The following is a 25822-nucleotide window of genomic DNA, read 5'->3' on the forward strand; positions in this document are numbered from 1 at the left end:
CGCCAAACTAGTTGTATACGTAGGCAGGAGTCTCGGACACACTCCTCGGGACGAATAAGCCATGTATGTATGTATATCTAGAGAATACTCTCCCTTTCTTAATTAATTATTTCAAACATTTTGAAGAGAATCGACTCTGCTGTTTGAAACTCATGCAAACGCCAGAAACGAAAGAGAAAACCACCACCTCTACACCATCACTAATCTCGCGTAGCCAAACTCCTTCTCATTTCTATATCTACTGTCGGGAAGCGGTTTGGTGAAATTGCACACAAGCACCGGTGCCAGGCATACGCCCACGTTTTTGCAATTAGTAATTAGATTAATTAAGGTTAAGCTCATAAATGATAATTTCTTAAAACACTATAATCTCTGTTGTCGACGAGAAATCATATTGTTGGAAAGGCTTACAACAATCAATGGACGTACTTTAATTTACGATAGTATGGTATTGTTCTTTCTATCTGACGTACTACGAGTTCACGGAAACTCCGCGCTTACCTCCGTATAGGCACGAGTAAGGTTTTCGCTCGTCGATATTAATTTGTAACCATAAACGTGTTGTATCTCTATCTAGCCATGCAATTTTGTATGTAAGCAAGACGTTTATAGCTTACCTCTGTTGCTTCGACCGCAATTCCTCTCGAATATTTCGCTTGCCGTGCCTTTGAACTCTTCACGCAACCCTAGAATTTGCTCGTATTACGAAACGAAGCAAGCTTGGTTCGCTAAATTTAACAAAATCCACATACAGTCGTTTCTGTTTAGATTCAGCTGGTTCACAAAGGAATGTCCGATTAAGATGTATACATCGCTTGAGCATTAACTAATTGCGAGAGCCTAGTCTTTCTCTTGTTGTACGTTTGAGACTGACTGACTCCAAACACAGAGCACAACAACCTGGATCCATTGTGTGACTAACAATCAACTTTCGTGGTGTTGATTACACGTTTACGTTATTCACAATAATTGTAATTATCTGCCACTCACAAGTCGGTGGCGGCTGGCACCTGAGCTTGTGTGAGCAATTTCACCAAACCCCTTCCCGCTGGTAGATATAAAAAGGGAGGAGTTTGGCTACGCGAGACTAAACCATCGCTCGTGTTTGCCAGACATGTGGTCTAAAATGCAAATCTAATACTAGCGGGTTGGTCATCACTATAGAAAGTCATTAAATGCAGTGGACAAACCATCATCATTATCTCTAGGTTGCGCGCAAAGCGCATGCAGATTTGGTGCAATCCATGAATAGCCTGCATATATACACAAACCATGGATTGCCACTACAAACAGTAACCCTAACCCTACTCTAACCGTAACCAAATAAACTCTAACGTAGCCTCGAACTTCCAGACTAGAGTGCGCGCGAAGCACGAAAACTCTAGTCTGGAACAAGTCGATACTAAAATGATTTCGAAAATAGTCTTCTAAGCCAATCAGCTCCTTATAGCCGGAATGTCGGTTGTAAATTCTGATTGGTTTAGCAGTAATTGGTTATGCTAAGTGCACTAACGCTGATTGCGCGCGTGTGAAACCCGCGTGGACGGCTAAGTGCAAGCCAGAGCCGTGAGGAAGACTCTGGTGCACGCACACATCTTACTTTTAGTTTAAGCTTCAGTTCTTTGATACTCTCAAGCTTGCGGTGACAGGACATGCACAGCTGCGTCGCTATACCATTATCTTTGACAACTGGTCGAGCGGTAGTCTCGCCGGTCGAGCGGTTAGACTAGCTAGCGGTCTGCCAAAGAATCGAAGAGTCGTCGTTTTATGCCGTCCACCAAGATATCGCCTTAAACACGGCAGACGTCTCTTCTTCGTTCGTGAGATTTCATGGCATTTACAAACGATGTCGATCTAGGTCAAACGATCCTACGCTATTAGACTACCATTTAGCATCGCTTTGATAAATACTTCCGAAATCGTTTTAGTATCGACTTGGTCCAGACTAGAGTTCGCGCGCTTCGCGCGCTCTCTGGTCTGGAAATTCGAGGCTAACTCTAACCCTACTCTAACTCTAACCCTAACCCTAACCAAATAATCTTAACCCTAACCGTCAAAGCACGAATTGCCCATGTCTATACACAGTATCTGCATGAGTCAGGTTTCCTCATAAACTGCTAATTGAATGCAGAATATTTTCTTTACATATACCATGCAATTTTTGCGCAATCGTCTGATTAATATGACTTTACAACGCATTATATCGGGTAGAACTACATGTGGCATGATGTGTGGCATGATGTGTGGTATGATGTGTGGCATGATGTGCACCATGACAATGCCCATGCACCAGAATCCAGTAGACATCTCTGTGCCCCACCGGGATTCTGTGGGATAATGAGAGAGACCAAACAACTACATCAAAGCAGTATTCCACGCAGACCCCTTTCGCCAAAACTACGGACCGGCGAGAAATAATCTGGCTACACGAGACTAGGTAAAATATAGAGTACCTTTTCTTGGACAATCCGCCTTACAAAAACATCAACCACCGAAAAATCAGCCACTGAGGACGGAAAACTTGGCCATCTATATACGCCTTTGGCTTTTGCGCATGCGGAGATTAGCAGTACAAATGAGTCCGGACTTTAATTCGGCCCGCGATAATAGTGATGTCATGTATCTTGCAAGACGGTCGATTCACCGTGGCCAGAAACACTACTGTGGCACTGATTTGTATGTGTGACTAAATAATTCTGTGGATGTCTATCTATTTAGAAGTAACTGACACAGACACAAAAAAATCAAAAGTTATATTATTAAATTTTCAGTTAGTTCCTATAACGCACATATATCGAAAATTTGAATTTTTAAAACATTTACATTCACTGAGATATCAATTAAGGTTCAAAGTTGTTTCGGTTTACTATAACCAGTACGTAGTGGTTAGAAGCTAGTCACGCGTAGCCACACCCTCTCCGTCATCATACTTCCGGCGGGATAGAGTCTGGTAAACTGCCTTTGAGGTATTTATTCGCCTCACTCAATTACTCCCCTGCATTCAGGGGGACTAAAGACATCGATCTTTAGTAGTCGACGTTGATGCCTAAAGAAACAACTAAGTACGCTAATTTGCATGAGATAGGTCAACGGAGACACGATAACGATCGCAATAGACCTTTTCACAGGGCGTTGCCCTAACGACGTCATCGCCTACCGCACGAAAACTTGGTGTGCTTTGGATGCATTGGCGTTTGTTAACAGTGTGAGTCTAGAGCCAATTGCAAAGCCACAACTTTTCTTTTTGAACTTTCAACGGCACGTATAGCGATGCATCGAATCAGGTAAGGCCTCATTAGGACTCGGCTCTTGTGTTTGTTTGCGTGTTTGGCAGTGATCAGCAACCTCTTACTGATCTCTTTCGTGACTCTGCCGCGTCATTTGAGTGATGATGTAACACTGAGACTTGACAGACTTCAGATGCGGGTACAAACATGCGTACGTAATCTATGATGCGTGTTCTCTGTTGCACGCACTTACCGAATGGTTTGGTTTCAGGCCCAGATCCAGGAATTTTTGAAAGAGGGGGTTGACCTAGTAGCAGTTATTTATAGCATTACTAATTTTTTTCTTTTATAATAAAATTATTTATTTCATAGTTAAGTTGACTATACAGTACTATCCTGATAGGCTGACTATGGTATACTCGTATGTAATGTAATCACCTCCAACAAAATCTACAAATCAGCAGCATTAACTTAATTGATCGGGCCCTTACATACTGAAATGGTCTTAGTGTGCATAGTCTTGAGACAGTCAGTCTAGAACGTTCTAGAGCCCATCTGCGGTAGCAGAAGCAGAACATTATTGAAATCTGACCAGATAACATGCATAAAGGCAGCAGCCATTACATACAAATTTTCTTACCATGTATACGTCTGGGTGTGATACTCTGCACTGCCTTCGATTCCTTTCATCAACGGTGAACCACGCCTATTGGAAAAGAGAAGGTTGTAACCCCTGAACCTCCATCTGGATCCGGGCCCGCGGGTTTGTACATGCTGAATACTTGTTAGAAAGCGCGGCGTTCAAGGAATCTCTTAGGGAATGAAAGACCCTAAGGTAGCAAGTAGATAAAGTTCTGTTAGTACTATTAAGGTTGTAATAATTGAGTATTACTATTAAAATGGTGTACACAATGGAAATGAAATTGAACTGCAAGTGGTAGTGTGATGTATCCTGAAGCATTACACACAAGAGTACAGAATAATGAAAAGAGCCAATATATTGACATTTACAAACTAAAATTGATATTAATGACAATAATTAATATTAATTTAACGAACAAAATTAAATCTATTGTACAGAGCTTCTCTAAATGACTGTGGTAGACTTCGACTTAGAGTATCCCTTGGCAACTACCAGTCAACGTCATTCAAATGGAAATAAAATTTATCCATGTGACAAAACTTTTTATGTGATACTTCAAATATTTGGTCACATTGGTACATCCAGGAACACAGCAAACAACACAGCAACTACACACTTCAAAAGGTAAAACACACTACAGCAACACTGAGTGACTGGTTCATTTATATGACAGCCACAGCTGAGGACATTACATCAAGATGAAATCATGCATTCTCTTCTTACCTCTCAGTACCACCTGATTTGTCTACAGACTTCCTCTTCACGTCAGTCATTTACTAAACAAAGCACTTTCTAGGAAGTATTCAGGAGGTACAAACCGAACCACTGGATAAGTGCGTACCACACAGAACATGTACACGCATCTTACATTACGTACGCACATTTGTACCCGCATCTGACGTCTGTCAAGTCTTGATGTTACATCATCACTCAAAATGACGTGGCAGAGTCACGAAAGATATCAGAAAAAGGTTTTTCATTATTGCCAAACACACAAACACACACAAAAGCCGAGTCCCAATGAGGCCTTACCTGATTCGATGCATCGCTATACGTGCCGGTAAAAATTCGAAAAGAAAAAGTGTTGCTTTGGCTCTAAACTCACGCGGTTAACAAACGCCATTGCATCCAAAGCGAAAAGGTTCCTTGTCCATCTAGCTAGCGCATATAAATCATATTAAGGTATCTATTACAGCATGAAGATGTACGTGTGAAAGAATAACAGCCTAGGGCCATCGAAGTTGTGTGGTAAGCTTACGTACGACCGGTTCTAGAGCGCGTCCATAGTGTGATCGATTTCTGAAGGTTCATTTGACATACTGCAGGCGCTCGCCGTCGACGCGAAGTCACAGGTAAAAGTAAAACGCAGCTACTAGCAGCAACAGCTAGTCGCTATTCGGCAGCGATTGCATGCAACGCCCAAACGAAGACAGCTGCCACACGTTGTCTTCGCATGCGCGCATAAATTACCTCAAAATCGGCGTAATGTTTGCACGCTTGCGGAACCGACGTTGTATAGAATCTCAAGCGGATAATGTCGCGCGCAACCGTTGAACGTACAGCGAAACAGCTTTCATTCGTGAATAAAGCCATAGATCTAGACACAATAGACCTTGTTTTTGTGTCGGTGTTGATTTTGTCGTTGGTACATGTACATCTGGACCCTTCGTGCAAACGGAATCCGAAAGATTTCTTGACCCGAGCTGTCTTCTAATACCGACCGCTTCAACTTTTTTATCGACAGCAATGTAACATCTCAAAAAAACACGCAGACCCGATTGGTAAGTGTTAGTGCGCGTTGATCGAATGGTGTTAGAAACCCAAAACCTTTAAGGAAAGCGAGTATTAGTAAGTGTACAAAATTGCCTCACCCACCAAATCTGACCTTTCCTCGCATTATATCCTGTTTCTAATCGAGGTGATTAAGAACATGACCACAAAATTTCCTGTATGTAGTGCAGTGACCAATCCTAAAGCCAGACACCATAACAAGTTCAAACGGTACGCCGTTTACAGGTTACGGGTCACCAAAAGCAAAAGTGTACGGAATTACCCCGGATTACCCTAATGTGACCCGACACTCTCTCTTCTTACGTCCTCATTCTCACACGCCGTTATTCCAGCGATTCGCCTAGCTCGCAAGACCCTGTGCTTCTCCAACAGCATCAACTCCCGAGCTCGCGTAACTGGCGCAAGTATGAACAATTGATCCGCGACAGGCGTTGGCAAACCCTCCAGAAAGTAATCGATCGATTGCCTACTAACGAAGTTCATTCGGCAAATTCGGCGCTACCCGATCGATCAGTCGCTCTAACGCTCTTAGGAAGACTTCCACAAACTCTCCAGCCTGTATTTTTGCGGTCTTGCAGCTGTCAGTGCGCTAATCGACGAGATTCTTCTGTGTCCGGGGCAAAAGAATGCTTCCCTTCTACCAGGTTATTCTACGACTCGGCAGCTGCGTGCTTACCATATACAGCGAATGCCCTTGCTTTCAGCAGCAGCGGAAGCTTTAGTAGTGTCTCGCCTGCACCCCAACTATTCGCCTTCGCGCAGATGTCAAAGCGCTTCCCTCAGCTTGAAATCACCGTCACCAAACGATTCTGGCAGCTGTGGCGTACAAGGAACTTGAACAACTACGATCGGCTGCACTTGATGCTGCACTTCTTTGGCCATTTCCGCGGTGTTTGATTCCTGGTTGCTCAAATTTACTCAGGAAATCCCGCTTCTTTACACCAGTAATGCAACTATACGAGTAGACAACACGGGCGAGGATCGTTTGGATACCAAGACAAAGACAACGCCCTTGACGGTCAAGTACCAACTCTCTCTATATTTATGATTACTAACGTCTATATAATAACTAAAATTTAAAAAAATTTTCTGAAAGAAGAAATGGATGTAGGAATTGTGTAAAAAGTAACAGAAACAAGATCTATAGATAATATGAACCAAAGCCAGACATCATTAGTGAATCCTTCCAACCCCTAAAATGCAAAATTTAGGGAGTGTGGGGTTGGAAGAATTCACTAATGATGTCTGGCTTTGGTTCATATTATATGTAGATCTTGTTTCTGTTACTTTTTACCCAGTACCTACATTCATTCCATTTTTTAAATTTTTTAAAAAAAATTCTAGCTTGGTAAGTTTTTAGGAGCGCAAAAGCACAACATAGCTAGGGTGTGCATGTCTTTATTAGGGCATGTAAGCCTTTTATAAGCATGTCTAAGATTTAGCGCGTTTTTATTAGCGTTAATTAAACCTGTTTATATGTAACAGCTTTTGTTAGACATGATTCAGAGGTAGTTTACTCAAGTGGTTTTAGGTATACGGGGTATACTTACGGTACCATGGTATCCTAACGCACGTTGCACGAATATAGATCCTAATTTTTAGTGCCTTTGCATTTTTCTTTCTTCCGTGCGTGTATAATTAAATATGCAACGACAGTTAGAATAGAACGTTGCTTAGGTAATAGTCAAAGCCAAAGATTATCATATACGGAATATGCGTTGCAATTGTTGGGTTTTCGTATAAAATACTATGTGTGCATAATTATTTGTCATTTATACTCCTGTGTGCGACGTAGATCGCAAACGATTTCAGACTAGACCTGAAATTGGCAAACATGATCGAATTATACAGTTCTGGTGGTAGACTCTTTCCTAGACTCTTTGGCATAGTTGATTGGCGCTTTGTCCATTGTCCTTGGTTGCCATGGACAAGCATCGCAAATACGGCTCTGTGATTGGCCCGAACTGTGCAACAGCGATGATGACGGTCAAAGAATCAAATCTGCTTGAAAAAAAACACAAATTTTCTAACATTCATTTCGGTTTCTATCATCAACAAAAGAATAGAGTTCGGGTGATTCTAAAGCGCTTTCTAAAGTTTCTCAGCCGTACGTAACTTAAAAAAGAGATATCCGTGGAGAAGAAGAAGAAAAAGCAGAACAAAACTGGCGCATGGGCCTCCGAGGCTAGCAACTGTTTTCTAGGTTGTTAGATGATTATTGACCAAAACAAAAATAGAATATAGTACACGACGTGCAAAAATTTTATTTCGTTGATTCTAAGAAATTGTAGTGTTTATTTACCATGTTTTCTAAGCGTGCAAAAAGATGACAACGCCCCACAACGCTCCAAAACCTGGGCAATCCTTACATACAGGGTGCTACCGTACCCTGCGATAATGTATTTTTTAACACACCACGATTTTGGTGCAGTTATCAAGTGCACGTCCACTAATCTACATGCTACTGTTTATTAAGCTACGAGCCTAAAAGAAGGACATCACATCAACTTAAGTAGTGGACTGCTTCGCAAGAAGCTTACTCTAAACGGGCTGAATTGACTTCCGGTCTGTCTGTCGGTATGTATGTTTCTATGTTTGTAAGGGAGTGTCATGCTCGGAAAGTTATTCAAGCCAATCAGCAGTCCTTTTAGGACGCGAAAAATAACCGAAGAAACGATAGCATATTGGCGTGAATCACTCGGGAATTTGTTGAGCAAATCAGCAGTACTTTGGGACTCAAAACAGTGGGTAACGTAACAATTCCGCGCATTATGACAGAAAACCCAGATGTCATATTCATAGTAAAGACGTTAAACCTTCGTCAAACTGAGAACCGCAGAGTAAAGTTCAGGCTAGCGTTGTACGCGTCTGTTACTTTTTACAAAAGAATCGCAAAACAAACGAATTCATCGTTCTTCAAGAAGCAAAGCGAGGTCCCATGGGACCATGCATGTGTACCGTTGCGCACGACCAAACATGTCATCCGCGATCTTCAAGAGAACAATATGTTTTAGCTGTCAGTAGTACTGATGATGAACGATCGGCGGCGTGCTGCAAGGAAGATTCGTAGGAAACGCTAACGCTGCTTTCTCCTGGATCCGGTCACTACTTGTGGCTTCACTGTATTTCTATGAGACGTACGAGACCATTCTTTATCTAGCTACGACGAATTATTATTGGAACAAAAGATGCTACAGTGGCGGATCTAGGGTAGGGTTGTGGGGTTGCAACCCTCCTTTACTTGGCCTCGAAGTTAAAGCACAAGAGCTTGAAGCCGCATTGTGATCATTTCCAGTATCTAATTAGAAATAACTAAGCAGATTCTTGACGAAGTGCGACATATGGCAGCGAAACCCCAGACTCGTGATTAGGATATCTTTGTTGCGTAGGGAATGGTTTACTCAGTACGTAACTGAAAGAATGAAGGCAACAAGGCAGGATATATGCAACCTCTTTGACATCTGGTATCAAGACATTCTGCGACTCGCAGACGGGGTTGTATCCATTGAATCTGTTCCAAGAAAAACAAACTTACAGCGAAACCGGAGCAATACACTTACTAGTAGTCGGAGTCCGATTGAGCACTACAAACGATCCGTTGCTATACCCCTCCTAGACTTCCTGCTTCTTCAGATGCGTGAAGGATCTAATGGTGAGCAAGATAATGTCCGAGCATTGTTGTGTCTAGTGCTTACCCTTCTAGTTCGTTCCGACGTTGACCCAATGGAAAGCCGATCTTTCATTCCCAAAGTCTCTAGAAGGTGAAGCGAGAAGGTGGAAGTCAGTATGGCAAAGCAAATATCAGGAAATGAATGAAGCAAGGAAAAGAGAGCAAGAGTGCAAGAAGGCCATACCCAACAATTAGTTAACCTTCTCCTGGCCTTGGGAGCCTGTGACTCTCGGCTGTACTCAAATGTTCATCGTCTGCTATTGATAGCATGTGTTCTGCCTATCACAAGTACAGAAGCAGAGAGGTCATTTTTCTACTGAGGAGACTGAAGACTTAAGCAAGGTCTACCATGGCAAAGGAGCGTCTTGCACACCTATCAGTTATCGCCATGCATTACAAAGACCGGGTACCAGCAGACAAAGTTTGTACAAATCATCTACGGAGATTGTTGATAATTGTTGATACAGTCTTTGTTTGAAAGAGACATAGTTGCATCGTAGTTTACTTACATCTATTTAGCAATACTTTATGCATGATGCAGTTAGATTCTGTTAGACAGTTCTGATGATTTAGGGAGTTTATAACATGACACATTGCTAGAGATATGTTGCCATAGTTGTTGCCATTTACTTTAGCTATGCTGTAAGAAGCCTGGGCCATTTGCACCTCTAACACGTACAAATGCATTGACTAAAGTAGGCGTGGTCTATCAAAATTTGCAACCCCTCTTTTCATAAATCCTGGCTCCTCGCTTGTGCTAGCAACGTACGGCTCAACAAAGCATGATAATCTCGTCCACCTCAGTTGCTAGCTGCAAGTGATGCAAGATCGAGCGCTACAGAATCGAGAAATAACGTGGATAACAAGCCCGCTCCGTGCAAGAATATTTACAGGTGTAAACAAGACTGATGATAAACGAGCCACGTCGTCTTGCAAGAAAGATTCGTAGGAAACGTTGCGCTGCATGCTTTCTTCTGGATCCGGTCGCTACACATACATGTCGCTTTACAGTATTTCCCGTGCACGTACATCGATCTCTAGCTACGACAAATGAATTTTAACGGAACGAAAAATGATAGAAACGGTTCAACGAAAGATGATGGCAACAGTTCGACGAAAGATGATAGCAACTTCTCAACGAAAGCATGATAATCTTGTTGTAGTATACATCCAAGAGCTTGAATTGTGTTAGTTCAGTCATTGACTGGCATTTAGGACTAGCCAGTCATTCTTGAAATAGATCGTCTTGAGTTAACACTAGGACCGGCTAAGCGCGTGCTAACGACGTAGTTACTTGTGACATCTGGCGACGAGGATGGCGGCAGTATTCGGACAAATAGCGGAGTTTAACGAATCGAAGGAGGAATGGCCACCTTACGCAGAAATGTTAGAACTATACTTCGCAGCGAATGGCGTAGACGATGCGGTTAGACAAAGAGTTGTTCTATTAAGCGTGATTGGAGCTCACACGTATACAACTCTACGAAGTTCAGTGGCTCCGTTGAAGCCTAAAGAGAAGTCAGTCGACGAAATACTACAGACGTGGACAGAACATTTCGACCCAAAGCCATCAGCAATAGTACAACGATTTAGATTTGACAGTCGATCGCGCCAGGAAGTTGAGTCGGTCGCTAAATTCACGGCAGAACTGCAGCGATTCAGTGAACATTGGGAATTCGGGCGATGCTTAGTGATATGCTACGAGACAGACTAGTCGTAGGAATAATGAATGACCGTATACAGCGACGACTGTTGGCGGAAAAAGAGCTGACATTCAAGAGAGCGTATAAATTAGCGATTGCACACAAAACAGCCGAAAAGAATACCACAGAGTTAAAGCAGAAGGAAGCAATGAGTACGCCTGGCAACCCAGAAGGAGAGTCCGTACATCAGTTACAGAAGCAGCCTGTACACCAGTTACCAAAGCAACGAGTACCCAAAGCAGTTAACAGACCGACTGACAAGATATCCGGGTGTTGTTATCGCTGTGGTAAACAGTGACACAAACAGTTCGAGAGCTGGTTCAAGGCTGTCAAATGTTTTGGTTGCAGCAAAATTGGGCATGCGAAGGCTGTTTCTCACACAGTGAGAAAATGGCTCAGAAAGAGGACATTAGTAGAGATACATACAAATCGGCCCTGAGGAGGCGCATTCAGATACAAATGAGGATGAGGAGGTTGAGTGGATTAGTGGCAATTTTCACGCGTTGCACAAAGGAAAGGAGAAGCCTATGAAGACAACGTTGACTGTACAATAGACACTATGGAAATAGACACAAAAGCGAGTGTCAGTATTGTTTGCAAGACAACACGGAAGTCAGTCTGGAAGTATACGGTGGAGCACCATTGAAGGTTACAAAGAAGACGCTGAATACATATACTGAGGAGTCGGTACCTGTATGTAGAAAGTTGGACGTGTGGGTAGCTACTCTGGATGGACGCCGATTGTCTTTTCCGCTTGTGGTTGTGGCAGGCTCTGGTCCGAGTTTATTAAGAAGAGACTAGATTCGACAAGTACAAATTGATTGGGAAAGAGTTCATCTTTTGGAGGCAAACCGCCATCAAGGAAAAGTAGAAGAGTTATTGTTATTACACAGTGAACAGTGGGAAGTTAGGCAGATTGCAAGTTGTAAAAGTGAAATTGCCAGTAACAGAAACTACGAGTCCCGAGTTTTACCGACCAAGACAAGTACCGGATGCTTTGAGAGAGAATATAGCGGAAGAATTGTTCGACTTCACAAAAGCCGGAATTATTGAGCTAATAACAAGAAGAAACGAACAAGAGCATTTGTCTAACTTAGGTAAGGTGTTGACGAAATTGGAAGAGGCTGGACTAAGGATGAATAAGACAAACGCCAGTTCATGCAATCTTAAGTAGTGTATTTAGCGACGGTGTAAACACAGCTTTATTTACTAGTATACCACAATATCTACAGTTGTCCAATCACTTTCTGCGTCGGAAGGGAAGCTCCATCGAATTGCAGCAATGCAGGACAAAGATGAGGTATGCTACCGTGTAAAAGCCTATGTCTAAACAGACTGACCACAGCGAACTCATCTCAAAGGCGAAATAGGGTGTAATGGCACCAGAGAGACCATTTGAGCGTGTTTAAAATGGGTTGTTACGACGAGAAACACTAGAAGCTATTCACTCTGGTCATCAAGGAATCACCGAAGGCAGAGTAGCGCAAGGCATAGTGTTTGGTGGCCAGGAATATGCAAAGAAATTGAGAAAACTGTTTTGAGTTGTTCCACTCGTGCTACCGAAAAATGAAACTCATCAGAACCGCTACTCTACACTCAGCTTCCTACCCATTCATGGCAGATTGTCACTGTGGTACAGATTTATTCGAGCTGCGAGGACAATCTTATCCTCTGATAATAGATTACTATTCTAGCTACATTGAACTAGCATTCCTGACGCAGACTACGTCTACATCAGTAATCAACAGTCTAGAGTCGATATTTGCTCGACATCGACTACCAGAAAAGCTGATTTCAGATAACGGCCTGCAATATGCGTCTGATGTCTTCGCAAAGTTTTCGAAAGCTAGAGTATAGCTTCTCCTACATTAGTTCCAGCCTGAAGTTTCCCCAAGCCAATGGAGAAGCGGAGCGAGGAGTAGGAACGTTAAGAAAGCATGCTGAAGAAATGCAGTGATTTATACCTAGCGCTCTGGCGTATAGATAGATCCACGCCATTACAGAACGTGTACAGTCCGCAGCTGAACTCCTGATGGCCCGACGACTGAGAACTACCCATAGGCTTACCGATTATTACTGAGGTATTGAAACAGAAGCTGCCGGATCTTCTGGATGCTCTATAGAACAAACGTATAAAGACGACATAAAAGGATGTATGACAGACACCACAACGCCAAGGAGATGACACCTTTAGCCGTTGGCAGTCACGTATGGGTTTCTGATAACAGCATATTAAGGATCAGTAGCATCGCCTGCGACAAGATCATACATTATTCAGACCCCAATGAGGAAGCACTGGAAATGCAAACCCTCGGCCAGTATGCACCTTGAAGGTAATTAGTCGCGCTATGACAGAATGGTCTAGACAATACCAACTAACCGCCACGCACAGCGAAAGTATAGAGCACATACAAAAACCAGCTTTCGGTTAGATAGGAACAAAAGGAGCAGCACTGATTTTCAGTGAACAAAACACGATTCCATGCACCTACAATGTTTTGGGCTTTCAGAAGATGACACTATTGATAGAACAAGCATAATGTTACAACTTTTACTCTCTAGACGTCTAGTTCTTTGTGCAACTTCTTTAGACGTCTGGTTGTTTGTGCAGCTTTTGAAGTCGTAATGAGGCACCATGGGCGTTTTTAGGCGTGGCATAGGTAACACCAAAGACAAAACAGAATTAGAGGTGGGAAAACATGAACGTTACAAATGTGTCTAGATTAGGTGTTGTTTCTAGTGGTAAACCCTCACGTACAACAAAAGAAACAGCTCGCCACCGATTGTCCAGCTTACAATAAGCTAGATGTCTGGTTGTTTGTGCAGCTTCTCTAGACATCTGGTTGTTGTCGTAATGAGGGAAAACATGCACGTTTCAAATGTAGATCAGGTTGCTTCGAAGGGCTAGAACAAGCCAAATGTTACGAGTCGGGTGGCCTCGACGCGCTTTACGTAATAAAGTAACGCGCGTGATCATTGTTCTGTTTAGTTTGTTGGTGGGCAAGTTAAAAATGTAGAGCAAAACAACCAACTCACCACCAATTTTTCAGCTCACAAGAATGTAGACATCTGGTTGTTTCTACAGCTTCTCTAGGCATCTGTTAGTTTGTATAGCTTCTCTAGACGGCTGGTTGTTTGTGCAGCTTCTCTAGGCATCTGTTTGTTTGTATAGCTTCTCTAGACGACTGGTTGTATGTGCAGCTTCTCTAGACGTCTGGTTGTGGTCGTAATGGGGAAAAACATGCATGTTACACTGTACAAATGTAGTTGTTTCGAAGTGTTGGAACAAGCCACATGTTACAAGTCGGAGAGCCTCGACGCTAGGTCAGCTGGCAATCTTCGATCGCCTTACGTGATGAAGTAACGGGCGTGATCATTGTTCTGTTTGTGGGTGAGAAACATATGTTACAAATGTAGAACAAAACAATCAGCTCACCATCGATTTTCCAGCTCACAAGAGTGTAAAAGTCTCGTTTTTTGTGCAGCTTTGCTAGGCGTCTCGTTGTTTGTGCCGCTTCGATTCTCTAGCTAGACGTCTGGTTGTTGCCTAGAAGCAGCTACCAAACAAAGAGAGGTGGAGCCTCACGATATCATCACGTTCGTCTATTGGTCGGTAATGACACCACTTCTCGTCTATTGGTCGGAATAGCTTCATTTGCATCTGCGCTAATCGACTATATCTAAGGTAGGTCGGTCGTCCGGTCATCAAACGATTACTATACTCAAGCCCGGAAATCTGGGCCTCGGGTAACTACACAAATACGCCGCAACCGTCCAATGCCCTGACAGTCCTGAGGTGATACAACCATCGAAAAAGACATCAATCCTACAGCCTACGGATCCTTAATTGTCAGCACTTAGCTAGCTGTTTCACCGAAACATACGACCGAAGAGAATCCGGAAGCAAGATCAAGGATATTCAGGCAGAGTTAGCTATTCTCCCTCTAGACTGGACTTGTAAAGGGGAGATGTAAATGTAGATGACAGTATATCCGGGATGTCTAAATACCGGATCTTGTGCTGTGTTCCCGTATGTTAGTTGTAAAACGTGTCGTGTTGAATCTCACTTTATCCCTGAATCCGCGCTAGTCCCCCGCAGCCAGCCCCTCCCCTTTTGACTTCCGTTCCCCGCCAACGGAAGTCAAAAAGGGGGAGGGGCTGGCTGCGCTTCCCGCCTAGGTGACTCAACTGCGAGAGAGATATGTACGCACGTGAGAGCTAGCGCACGTGGTGTAGCAAGCTCAAATTCACAATACAAGGCCCGGATAATCAGACACCAGCACTAGGGTTTGTGAGGCCTAAGATGATTCGAGTTGTTTCTGACGTTCTGAAGTTCTTCAGCGGAAGTCAAAGCAAACCTTTTGAAAGTTCAGTAGATTTGGCTTCAACGGACGAAGCTCCACAAGACAAGAAACCTTGCTCGGCAACTCCATCAGAAAATAGTCGTACCTTTATAGGAAAAGTCACAAAGATTTGCGCGGACTCCGGAATGATTGATGGTTTTGTCTATTTTGCTACGAACTGCGTGGTCGGTGGAGTTCAAGTGCGTGAGGGAGACGAAGTAAGCGTGTCTGCTTCACGAGGCCATTTGCAGGCCGCCTGGAGAGCTGACCGCGTGGAACTTGTAGAGAAAAATGATTGGCACCGGAATGAATGTAAAAACGAAATTTCAGCAAATTTGAGATCAGTGGCTGAAATTAATGACGCAGTTGACATGTGTGTACAGTCTATTGTGGGAACTGTTACCACGCTTAGTAGATATGGTGGTGGAATGATAAATGGTGATGCTGCAGTGTTCAGTCGTGATGTTGTGGTGAGAGGGTACATTCCTTGTGTTGGTGACTGGGTGAAAGCCGATATACAATTTTCTGATGTCGAGAACCAGTGGAATGCCACAAGGGTTCAACCTTTGAGAGTTCGGACGTTTGATGGGAGAATTCGCTCTCTTTTTAAATCTCACGGTTTCATAAATGATGACATCTATTTTTCTAAGAAAGTCTGTGTTAGTAAGTTTTATCCAAAAGTTAATGACTTGGTAAAAGTTACTGCAATAGAGTGCAGTTATAAGCAAACGAATTGGAGAGCTATCCGAGTCGAACCTTCGGGTGGTCGAATGGCTGATCATCGGTAAATGAAAATATTGCCAGTTTGTAATAAATTCTAATATAGCTGTGATGTAAGAATTGGTTGTCGGCGGCCATATTCTGGAATGTCAGTAGGAGGTCATGATGATAGTAAATATGGTGTGTCGGTGACGGGGATGTTAGATGCTGGTGAGATATTTATTGGTCAAACAACAAGTGTTCGATCTCTAGTGAGGTAAGTGTGTGGCGTGATCTTAATTTTAACTTTATTTAATTAAGTTAACATGTCTTTTTTATGAGAGGAATGAAAGTCATGAAAACATTACAATGCTGTTGTGCAAAAGTGTACAGGATGGTTGCAGTGTGTTAGTATTTACTCCTTGTTCTTTGAAAGAGCCAACTTGTGAAGCTGCTGTTGTTGCTGCTGCTGGACTTTCATCATTTGAAACTGAACATTCTGCAAAGGTGACACAGTTTCCAGTGGATCTTGTGCCAGGTCATGAGTGTATTGTGGAGATGACTATATTTGGCAGGTTAATTAATCTAGATATCAGATAAATATTTAAGTATTTCTTACTCTTTGCAACTAGTGATGTAGGTTATGCTGAACACAAGATGGAGTTCATATTTGCAAAGTTTGTGATAACTCGAACACTGTCTGTTACTGTATGTGACCCTCTTGAGGCAGCTGTTACTCCTTCCATACCGTACAAGCGGAGTTGTCATGCTTATCATTATGAGGATAACTCTGTGAGCAGTTTATCAGATGGTTTGCCATGGCATGTCCCTGGCAGAAGACCTATTCGGTGAGTATTCTTATTGTATGAAAAGTTTCTGGAATTTTGCTAGGTGTTTTAGTGGTATGCTATCCTTTAGAACTAAACCGAGATCGTTTCCCAACAAACTTCCAGAATATCCAGTTTCTGCAAGGCTTAGGGCATGTGTTATTGATCAAGAAAACATTGTGGATGTGTGTCCAAGCATTGGAAGGGTAGCACACATACAGATGATATGAGTTCCATTGTAATATTTGCATTTTTAGGCATTAACGATGGATTCATACAGCCAACGGTTTTCTTCACTATTACATATTGAGGAGGTGCAGATAGAGATCAACATGGGAGAGTTTGATATGGCAGAGGTAATGGTTAGAAGATGAAATGTAAATTTTACGTATAATTGCCATAGAATAGATTTATTTAAGAAAGATAACGAGAACAAAAGTCAGATCATTGTTATAATGGTATAGATTACATTGAAGAAAGTGTTTTCTGTTTGTGCAGATATTACATTTCTTTCCTCTACTTTATATTTGATGATTATGTGGACATCTTTATTAGGCTGTCTTAATAAAGGAAACTAAAATTACAAAGATTGATGACAAATTGCTCGATTTACAGAACGAACTGGAAAGAAAGAACTGGCAGGTTTATAAGATTTGAGAAATAGAATATTAATTTATTAATTGAGTCAGGTAGGAGGGAATATTTCAAAAAGAAAACATGGAGGTGGATTAGTGATGACATGAGCGTAGTCGTACAATCAAGTGTGTGTGTGTGTGTGTGTGTGTGTGTGTGTGTGTGTGTGTGTGTGTGTGTGTGTGTGTGTGCACGTGTGTCTGTGTTTGTGCATGCATGTGTGACTGCCATACTTGCTCTGCCACTAAATCATAATACAGTAGGACCTTGCTAATCCAAACAGCCATCCCAAGCCCTGTTCAGATTAATGAAGTTGTTTGGATTACCAAAACACGTAGTCGTGGAAGTCCCTCAGACACCCAGACGACTGGCTCATTTATGTATGTCTCTATATGTCATGTTTGTGGTAACGACTGCATACTTATAAATAATGTGACAGTCAAGGTTTAAATACCCTGAAAGAAGAAATTTGTGTGGAAGAAAATTCGTGCGATTTTGTGCGATCACAAGCCTATTGCACAAAATATATTCCATATATATTTTTTCCTTGCACATGATCTTATTGCGCATGGCCTTACTGTTGCACAAATTAATTCTGCACAAGTAGTGATGTTTCTAGAAAAAGCACAATTTTTCTCCTGCACAAATTTCTTCTTTCAGGGTAGTCAGATATGCTCATTTGCTAAAACCTAACCGTTTTAATGTAGCAGCACCTCGGATCAGGCTCTACAATAGGATCAGGGTACACAAGGCAGGGTGCCGAAGGTAATTCGGATTAGCGAGGATTTGGATTAGCAAGGTTTGGATTAGTGATGGGCTACTGTAGTTAGTTAGTAAGTTTTTCTATGGGTATAAGATTCTGTATGATTTTAATTGATTGATTCGTTTTGTGTAAAATGGCTTAGTTTTAGTTTATCACAGATTTATCACCTTGGCAGCTGCTTCAAATGATCCCAGATATTCTAGAAAGATCTCCGATACGCTAATTTTTTAGTTCCTTTACTACTAAATCATAGCAGCTAGTAAATGTTTGTATGGGAATAATATGTGTAGATTTGCATAAGACAGCTAATTGTTAAGGTGGTACAGCTTTGTCAGCTGATGTTGCAGCAATCAGTGCCAGATACTTAAGAACATCTCAGATAGTTCAATCTCTGTTGTAGCTTCTAGCAAGCTTGAAACGTACTATGTCCAAGTTGGTTGTTTAGTTTTATACTTATTTCTTGCTAATAATACTTAGTTTGACTGAGATAGCAGTGTTTGCTTTTATTGTGGCCCATAGCAATTGATCACATGTCACAGGCAGTTTTGGAGTCGATAGTGTTGCTTCAAGGATTATACTATCTATATAAGCATTGTCAAATATAGTTTTCAGGTTGTCTGATTTTTTGTTATTGGTTATTCCATTGAAAGAGATATTAAATGCTTGTGTTAGAGAAAACAGTGAATAGAATTACTTGAGGTTACACTGTTTTCTTGGTTTGAGCTACTATACCCTGCTTTAATTATTTGCAAATCTACTCTGTTGACATTTTTTGACCAGTCATTTTGTAGTACAAATTATTGATATGTTGAAGTGTTATTTAGGCTTTGCTATCACCTGGCAATGTAATGCTGCACAATCTGTTGAAATATGCATTTATTCGTCTGGAAACAGCAGGTTTTACTATTAGGTTTTTGAATTCAAATTTCAAATTGTATAGAAATTAGCAGTAGGTGATTTTATAATTTTTTGAATTAATTTGATTAAGACATTAAATGAAATGTGTAAGAATTGCAAGTATTACTGTAAATCTATACCAAGTTGTTTAATTGCAAAGAATTTGCTAACAAAAATTGCTTACCATATTACACTGACTAGAAGGACAGGGGCTCTTATTAGAACATTTGGAACTATCGTTGTACGGTGTGTGTAGGGAAAAGGGTAGAAGCCATGGAATGCCCTGGAGGATCACAGACAAAGGGAAACATCACATGATAGCTACAGAAAGCATGATGCACAGAGCAGTTGTCACTGAAAATATTTGTGAAGGAAGTAACCAAATCAGAACCAACAATATGGCTATCAGTGATGTGTTCTTGTGTCTGCAATCCTCCAGGTAATTTCATGGCTTCTACCCTATTCGCTGTACAGAGGCACATAGTACCAAATGTTCTAATGAGTGTCCCTGCCCTTGTAGGTGAGGTAATATGGTAATGACTTTTGTAGTTCAAATATTCCATCATTACTTAGTTTGTATGGATTACTACTGTAGTATACGTATTATCACTCTATTGCACCCACAAGAGTGAAGTCTACTTGGCTCATAGGACTGTGCATGTGAACAACTTAAAAGACTCTCTAAGCGAGCAGCAATGGCTTTGTCGGCTCAGAGTAGCATCCAGTTGACGAATTTGCTTTTGTGAGCTAAGACATATCTAGAAGGTACATTGGCAGGCACTTACCCGGATATTGATTGAGCCTCATACCGTATTACCTCGCTTAGAAGAGCATGCTCTTATAGCACGAGGTTGAGCAGACTGCCCTTATACCTCGAGGTATAAGGGCATGCCCTTTCAGGCGAGGAAAGAAGCTGTTGTGGTATCCTGGTAACAAGCATGCACACAAAGCGAATACTGATTCACGTCTACTACCTAAAATAGCTAAGCAAGCATGCAACCGTTCTATGCACATATAATCTAATGACTGTCTTCATATTATAAAGCATCTTCATCCTAATTTTCATCCCTGTCTTCATCACTGCGTTCTTCCTCACTGCCATCTTTCTCATCTTTCGTCCTCACTGCCATCTCATTCGTCCCTTTGCTTGACCCATTGCTGAAGATTACTTCGCGGTACGCCGCTGTCTCTTGCTGCTTTTGATAGGTTCCCTCCGTACTCATCTTACTTTTCTATCGCAGAAAGCTTCCTCTTCACCGTATATGAAATTCTAGCCTTTCTCTCTGTACTTTCAGTTTCTGTTTCAGCAACCTCCAACTCCTCCGCAAACTCCTTCGACGCCATCTGGTAAATTGCTAAACTGTGCAAGCGCTGACGTTTTGAGGTCCGGGTTTTCGAGGCTACCTCACTTATACGGGCATGCTCTTACAGTTGCGGAGTGTCGTGAACACAATTTCTGCTCAACCTCACCTATAAGAGCATGCCCTTCTAAGCGAGGTAATACGGTATTCACTTCCATGCAGTACTACACCAAACTTGAAGACACATGATGGGAGTTTACGAACGTTAATTTCTTGCGAAATAGAGTTTACTACAATTTATGAAGATATTACGGAAATTTGTAGATTTACAGTATTTGTCAGAGACTGCTTTGTGTTTCTCATGCTACGTATAGTGTGAATATAAATGACTGATTCAACATTGTGGAAAGGGAAAGTAGGAAGCTATTTTGTTGACTAATTTAATTTGTGGCATGTATCATATATGTCGTCATATTCATGGTAGAGTTATGGTGGTTGTTGATTGATAGGTGACCATGGAAAAACAAGGATCTTACTTTCAGCTACCAGTTCCTGGCTTGGCAGAAGGAAGGCCATCATTACTAGTGGGGGATAAAGTGATTGCAACTGTTCCAGGTTAAACACACATCTCACTGGTTGGTGTATTTTGTATGTGTATTTGTGCTCATGGGTTATCTGCATGACAGGTAAAGGACACAGCGAACCGAGCTATGAAGGATATATTCATGAGGTGGTGGTAATACAAAGAAATGCATCAGTTGATAGTGTAGCATTTCAATCGCTTTAGGTATATGGAGAGAGTATCTTGTTGCAGTTTTCTGAAGATTTTCATCGGAATTTCCAGAATGAGGATTATGATATTTTATTTACTTTTAACAGGTTACATTGCTAGACTAGTGTGCAATAGTTTAGATATGATAATTATATGGTGATATGTTATATCTAGGACTCCATTGAGACGGTGCTTGCAGGCAGTTGAGTTTGCCAAAAACTTGAGTGCCAAAGGTTGGTAGCTTGGTCAATGGGTTTTGTGTGGTTACTAATTGATATTTATGGGTTATTTTTGCAGTTCTGTTTCCTGGTAAAATATCTCCAATGTCTCCCATTGCAAGTGTGCCTATGAAAGGAACTGGCAGGAAGGAAAAAACAAGAAAATGTGGATTCTTTAATTTATCATTAAATGAAAGGCAAAAAGAAGCTGTTCAGCACATAGTTTCTGGTCGAGGTCGACCTGCTCCTTACATTCTTTTTGGACCACCTGGAACTGGAAAAACTGTTACCTTGGTAGAAGGAATTTTGCAGGTACGTTTGTAAAATAGCTTCAGAAATTTAACAGACACACAGGCATACAGATAAAGGAACAGTTACATGTATGAATTGATAAGTGAAAAGAAGAACTTGATTACAGACGGACAGACAGACCTGTTTATTGATATCAGACTCTACTACTCACAACCTGTGCTGAAATAATGGAAGCTCTATTCGTCTACTGATTTAGAGACATTTGTAGTTCTATTTACTACTTGTAATCTTAGACATGCAGACAGACAGACTCGCGGACACACAAACCTTTGTCTAGAGTTTGCTGTACTATTGCAGCTGGCATTTTTGTTGAACCAATGACAAATAGCTGTTTGCAGCTCAACTGATTGCTTTACCCAGGCATCAGATGATGTAAGGCTGATTGCAGTAGGAGAAGTGTTTTGGTGAAACTAATTTGCTCTTTAGCCTCATACCAGTCCCTCTCGCGTTGTTGTACACGGTTCCTATATGACACGATGGCAAAATTCTGCAGCAAGTCGAGAAAAAAATGTTTAATACAGAGACCGAAACATTTCTGGTAATACGACAAGCAGTATTTTACTTTTTGGTTTTGAACATTTGGAACTTGCGGATCAGCAGCTACTGATTGCTGGAACAAATTTACTAAAAGATCAAGGGACACCGAAGGCCACACAAATGAAGCTGACAATAGAGCATTCTGGAAGAAGAAATTCTTTTCAATTTTTTGGAATGATGTGATGTAAAAATCATCTTCAACAAACTGTCTCATATCTTATATGGAGAAGTAGAGACTCAGATTGGCTAGCATTGAATAGTGTGTAGTAAGTCAAACACTGTAATTTCTTACCATATTGTTAGAAATGTGAAGTAGCGTGTGTTTTGTGAATGTGAATGACAGACACACAGAAGACAGACAGACCGTGTAGTTTGCATTGTTCTTTACCTTGCTAGCATTGTATAATAGACGTATGTTTGAAATAAATGTTATTTGACAGACAGACAGACAGATGGTCTAGTGTGTGTGTGTGTGTGTGTGTGTGTGTGTGTGTGTGTGTGTGTGTGTGTGTGTGTGTGTGTGTGTGTGTGTGTGTGTGTGTGTGTGTGTGTATTTAGTGAATATTTAGTGTGCAGTGTAGTTTGTCTGTCTTCATGTAATACTATGTAATAGATGTAATGGACACGTCGATTAGCTATTGCTATGGTGTATGAAAATATATGTATGACAGACAGACAGACGTACAACACTTGATGAGAGTTTCATGTAACTTGTAGTTGTTTTATGTTAATCCTTTTTGGGTTACAATAACTTCTTTAGGCGACTTTAGCTTTAGTGTTGTATTGACAGACAGATAGACGGACAGACACTGACAGCGATATGAAAACTCAATTAAGTTCTACATTATATGTTTATAGGTTCTGCATTGCATTCCCAGCAGTAGAGTTATTGCTTGCACACCATCCAACAGTGCAGCAGACCTCATTGTACGATTGGATATGTGGGTTTTGTTTCTTTGTAAGATTGTGTGGATTTTGTGTTTGTTCAGGCTGAACGTTTGCATCTTAGTGGTGTCATCGGACAAGGAGATATGGCAAGACTTAATGCCTACCAAAGACAGAAAGTGAGAAACAGACTTATTCTGGCAAGGCTGGTTATTATATTAACTTACTATTATTTAATTGAGGATCCTCCTGACTGCATTCTACCTTACTGTCACACACCAGATGATCTGGATCTTGTATCACGATATCGTGTAGTCGTATCGACGTGCGTTACTGCTGGAACGCTTTACTGTTTAGGACTGAACGTTGGTCATTTTACGCATGTGTTTGTGGATGAGGTATGGATATCAATTAACATGAAACTGCTTCCAAAAATGCTCTACTTATTGACGTATGTTTAGGCTGGTCAAGCTACAGAACCAGAGAGTTTGATTGCAGTCAACTTTGCTGCAGGATCAGACAGCCAAGTCATTACTATGTGTTTTTTTTTGCTGCTTGTGAGCCTTCATATCTGTGATGTTGCAGATTATTTTGACTGGTGATCCTTTCCAGCTTGGTGCTGTAGTACAGTCAGCTGTTGCTAAAACACACGGGCTTGACGTTTCTCTTCTTGAGCGACTCACCAACAGGTTATGCTATCAACGAGATGAACGTCAGTACGCAATTTCTGGCAACTATAACCCTTTATGTGTATGTTTCTTGTTGCTCATATTTTCGTAGATTGAATTGTGTGGCTTGGTTGGTTTCATTATGTAGGTCACAAAGTTAATCAACAACTACAGATCTCATCCTGCATTGCTGGTGTTGCCTTCTGATACGTTTTATGACGGAGAGCTAGTACCGTTTGCTGATCGAAAGATAACACATTTTTTGTGTGGTTGGGAGCATCTTCCTAACAAGAACAACTTTCCTATTCTTTTTCATGGCATCAGGGTTTGGACAAGCTGATGGTATGTGGGTTATCTCACTGATTGTTTGTCTCGATGTAGGGGAAAGATGTTCGAGAAGGCAGTAGCCCATCGTGGTTTAATCCTGTTGAAGCTGTGCAGGTGTGTCATGTAGCCTTGCTTTTGCCAGTTTGTTTGCATGATTTTGTGAGTGTTGTTGGATCATCTTAACTACTAGGGTTAGGGTGAGCAGAGCTGACTCTGAGGGTTAGTACAGTCTTGCATGGTCAGACCTTCGGTTTGGAGCGATCTGGCTACGTGAAGACCAGGAGAAGGTCAGAGCCATACGTACAAGTGTAGGGGTTTTGGAGAAGGTCTGGGAACCGTATTATCCGCCCCGCGTACGCCAAATGTCTGGCCATGGGAGATTAGTTAGGGCTAAGGCTATGCATCTTTAGCAATTGTGAAGTTGCAATTGATTTGTGAAATTTGTGCTTACTCTACAGGTTACCAAGTATGTCCAGGCGCTGTTGAGTGGCAGCTATGGTGTTCAAGGACATCACATTGGTGTCATTACACCTTACAGAAAACAGGTATTTGCTCAACTTTATTTTGTACTGCATGTCAGTTGCAATTGCAAGGTCACATGTTGTACTACATTCATTCTATGGCCCAAAATTTGGCTTTCAAATGTGCTAACTGTGCAGTGTGACACAGCACAGGCAACTGCTTACCTGTATTAATACAGTTGTAAGCCATCAATGCATTGTTTTTAAGGTTGAGAAGATAAGGCTGTTATTGAACAGGTTGGGTGTCGATGGAATTAAGGTGGTTTTATTTACTGTATTATTCGTATTGTGATACTGGTACTATAGTTTTGTGAAGGTTGGCTCAGTGGAAGAATTTCAGGGACAAGAGAGGCGGGTCATTATTTTGTCAACGGTAATACCCGTGCAAATGGTTACAGTCGTGTTATTCTACTGTCTACTATCCTATTAGGTTCGTTCTAGTTCATCGCAAGTTGGTTTTGATGTTCGTCATTGCTTGGGTTTTTTGAGCAATCCGAAACGCTTCAATGTGGCTATTACAAGGGCTCAAGCTCTTCTACTGGTTGTGGGTGATCCCTTTGTTCTTACCACAGTAAGTCTTTTGCGTTAATATATGTTCAAAATTTGACTTCTATTATTAATTGATTAATTTAGGATCGTCTGTGGTGGAGTTTCGTTCGTTATTGTTATGATCACAACGCTTACATTGGCGTTGATATTGGCAACTTAAATTTGAATAACTTTGAGGAGGTAAGGATGACTGACTGGCCTTGATTTGTCTCTTATGACTGCTGCGTAGGACGAAATTTGTGACGGTACTGTTGATGGAAGTGCGGCAGACAAAGAGTCAGATGCAAATTGAGACAACACGTGAGACGAAATGAAGGTGCTTTGGCATTCACTGCTACAAGAAGTGGCCGTTTTCCAACTGCTTGTTAGAGTCGTTTATTTAACTCATTTTACCGATTATGTGAAATTGCCGAGATCACGTGGTATGAAAATAGAAGTTCTATTCGGTAATTATTAGACAACACAGATAGCGTACTGTACAACCTCTAAAAATGATCTACAGTATACATCTTGGTAATTTTTCCATATCACGAAAT

The 25822-nt window shown here is 41.5% G+C and overlaps 2 protein-coding genes across 4 annotated transcripts in view; one reads left to right on the forward strand and one right to left on the reverse strand.

Annotated features, from left to right (window-relative positions):
• Positions 1 to 2553, reverse strand: part of LOC134197257 (CMP-N-acetylneuraminate-beta-galactosamide-alpha-2,3-sialyltransferase 1-like) — a 7564-nt gene extending 5011 nt beyond the window's left edge. The window contains exons 1-2 of one of the 2 annotated variants that reach the window (XM_062666542.1): positions 2454 to 2553; positions 618 to 686 (exon numbers count right to left, since the gene is read on the reverse strand). The gene's annotated coding sequence lies outside the window, so the exon portion shown is untranslated. The remainder of the gene's footprint in view (positions 1 to 617; positions 687 to 2453) is intronic. The other variant, XM_062666543.1, reaches the window with a different exon arrangement.
• Positions 2554 to 15309: 12756 nt separating this feature from the next.
• On the forward strand, positions 15310 to 25669 carry LOC134197524 (RNA helicase Mov10l1-like). Of its 2 annotated transcripts, XM_062666864.1 has the most exons (25): positions 15998 to 16030; positions 16089 to 16161; positions 16216 to 16353; positions 16421 to 16651; positions 16709 to 16924; positions 16995 to 17109; positions 17161 to 17259; positions 21007 to 21112; positions 21184 to 21227; positions 21285 to 21376; positions 21444 to 21502; positions 21567 to 21799; positions 23195 to 23263; positions 23326 to 23400; positions 23464 to 23619; positions 23683 to 23748; positions 23807 to 23971; positions 24038 to 24214; positions 24271 to 24330; positions 24675 to 24761; positions 24946 to 24996; positions 25054 to 25110; positions 25168 to 25308; positions 25371 to 25466; positions 25516 to 25669. In XM_062666864.1, exons 2-25 carry the CDS (start codon positions 16148 to 16150, stop codon positions 25576 to 25578), a joined length of 2610 nt encoding a protein of 869 aa, XP_062522848.1. In that variant the 5' UTR covers positions 15998 to 16030; positions 16089 to 16147; the 3' UTR covers positions 25579 to 25669. The 2 variants fall into 2 exon arrangements, with proteins under 2 accessions (XP_062522847.1, XP_062522848.1); XM_062666863.1 differs by having other exon boundaries at positions 15310 to 16161.
• The last annotated feature ends 153 nt before the right edge of the window (positions 25670 to 25822 follow it).

The sequence above is a fragment of the Corticium candelabrum genome, chromosome 22 (genome assembly GCF_963422355.1).
Source record: "Corticium candelabrum chromosome 22, ooCorCand1.1, whole genome shotgun sequence".
NCBI lineage: Eukaryota > Metazoa > Porifera > Homoscleromorpha > Homosclerophorida > Plakinidae > Corticium > Corticium candelabrum.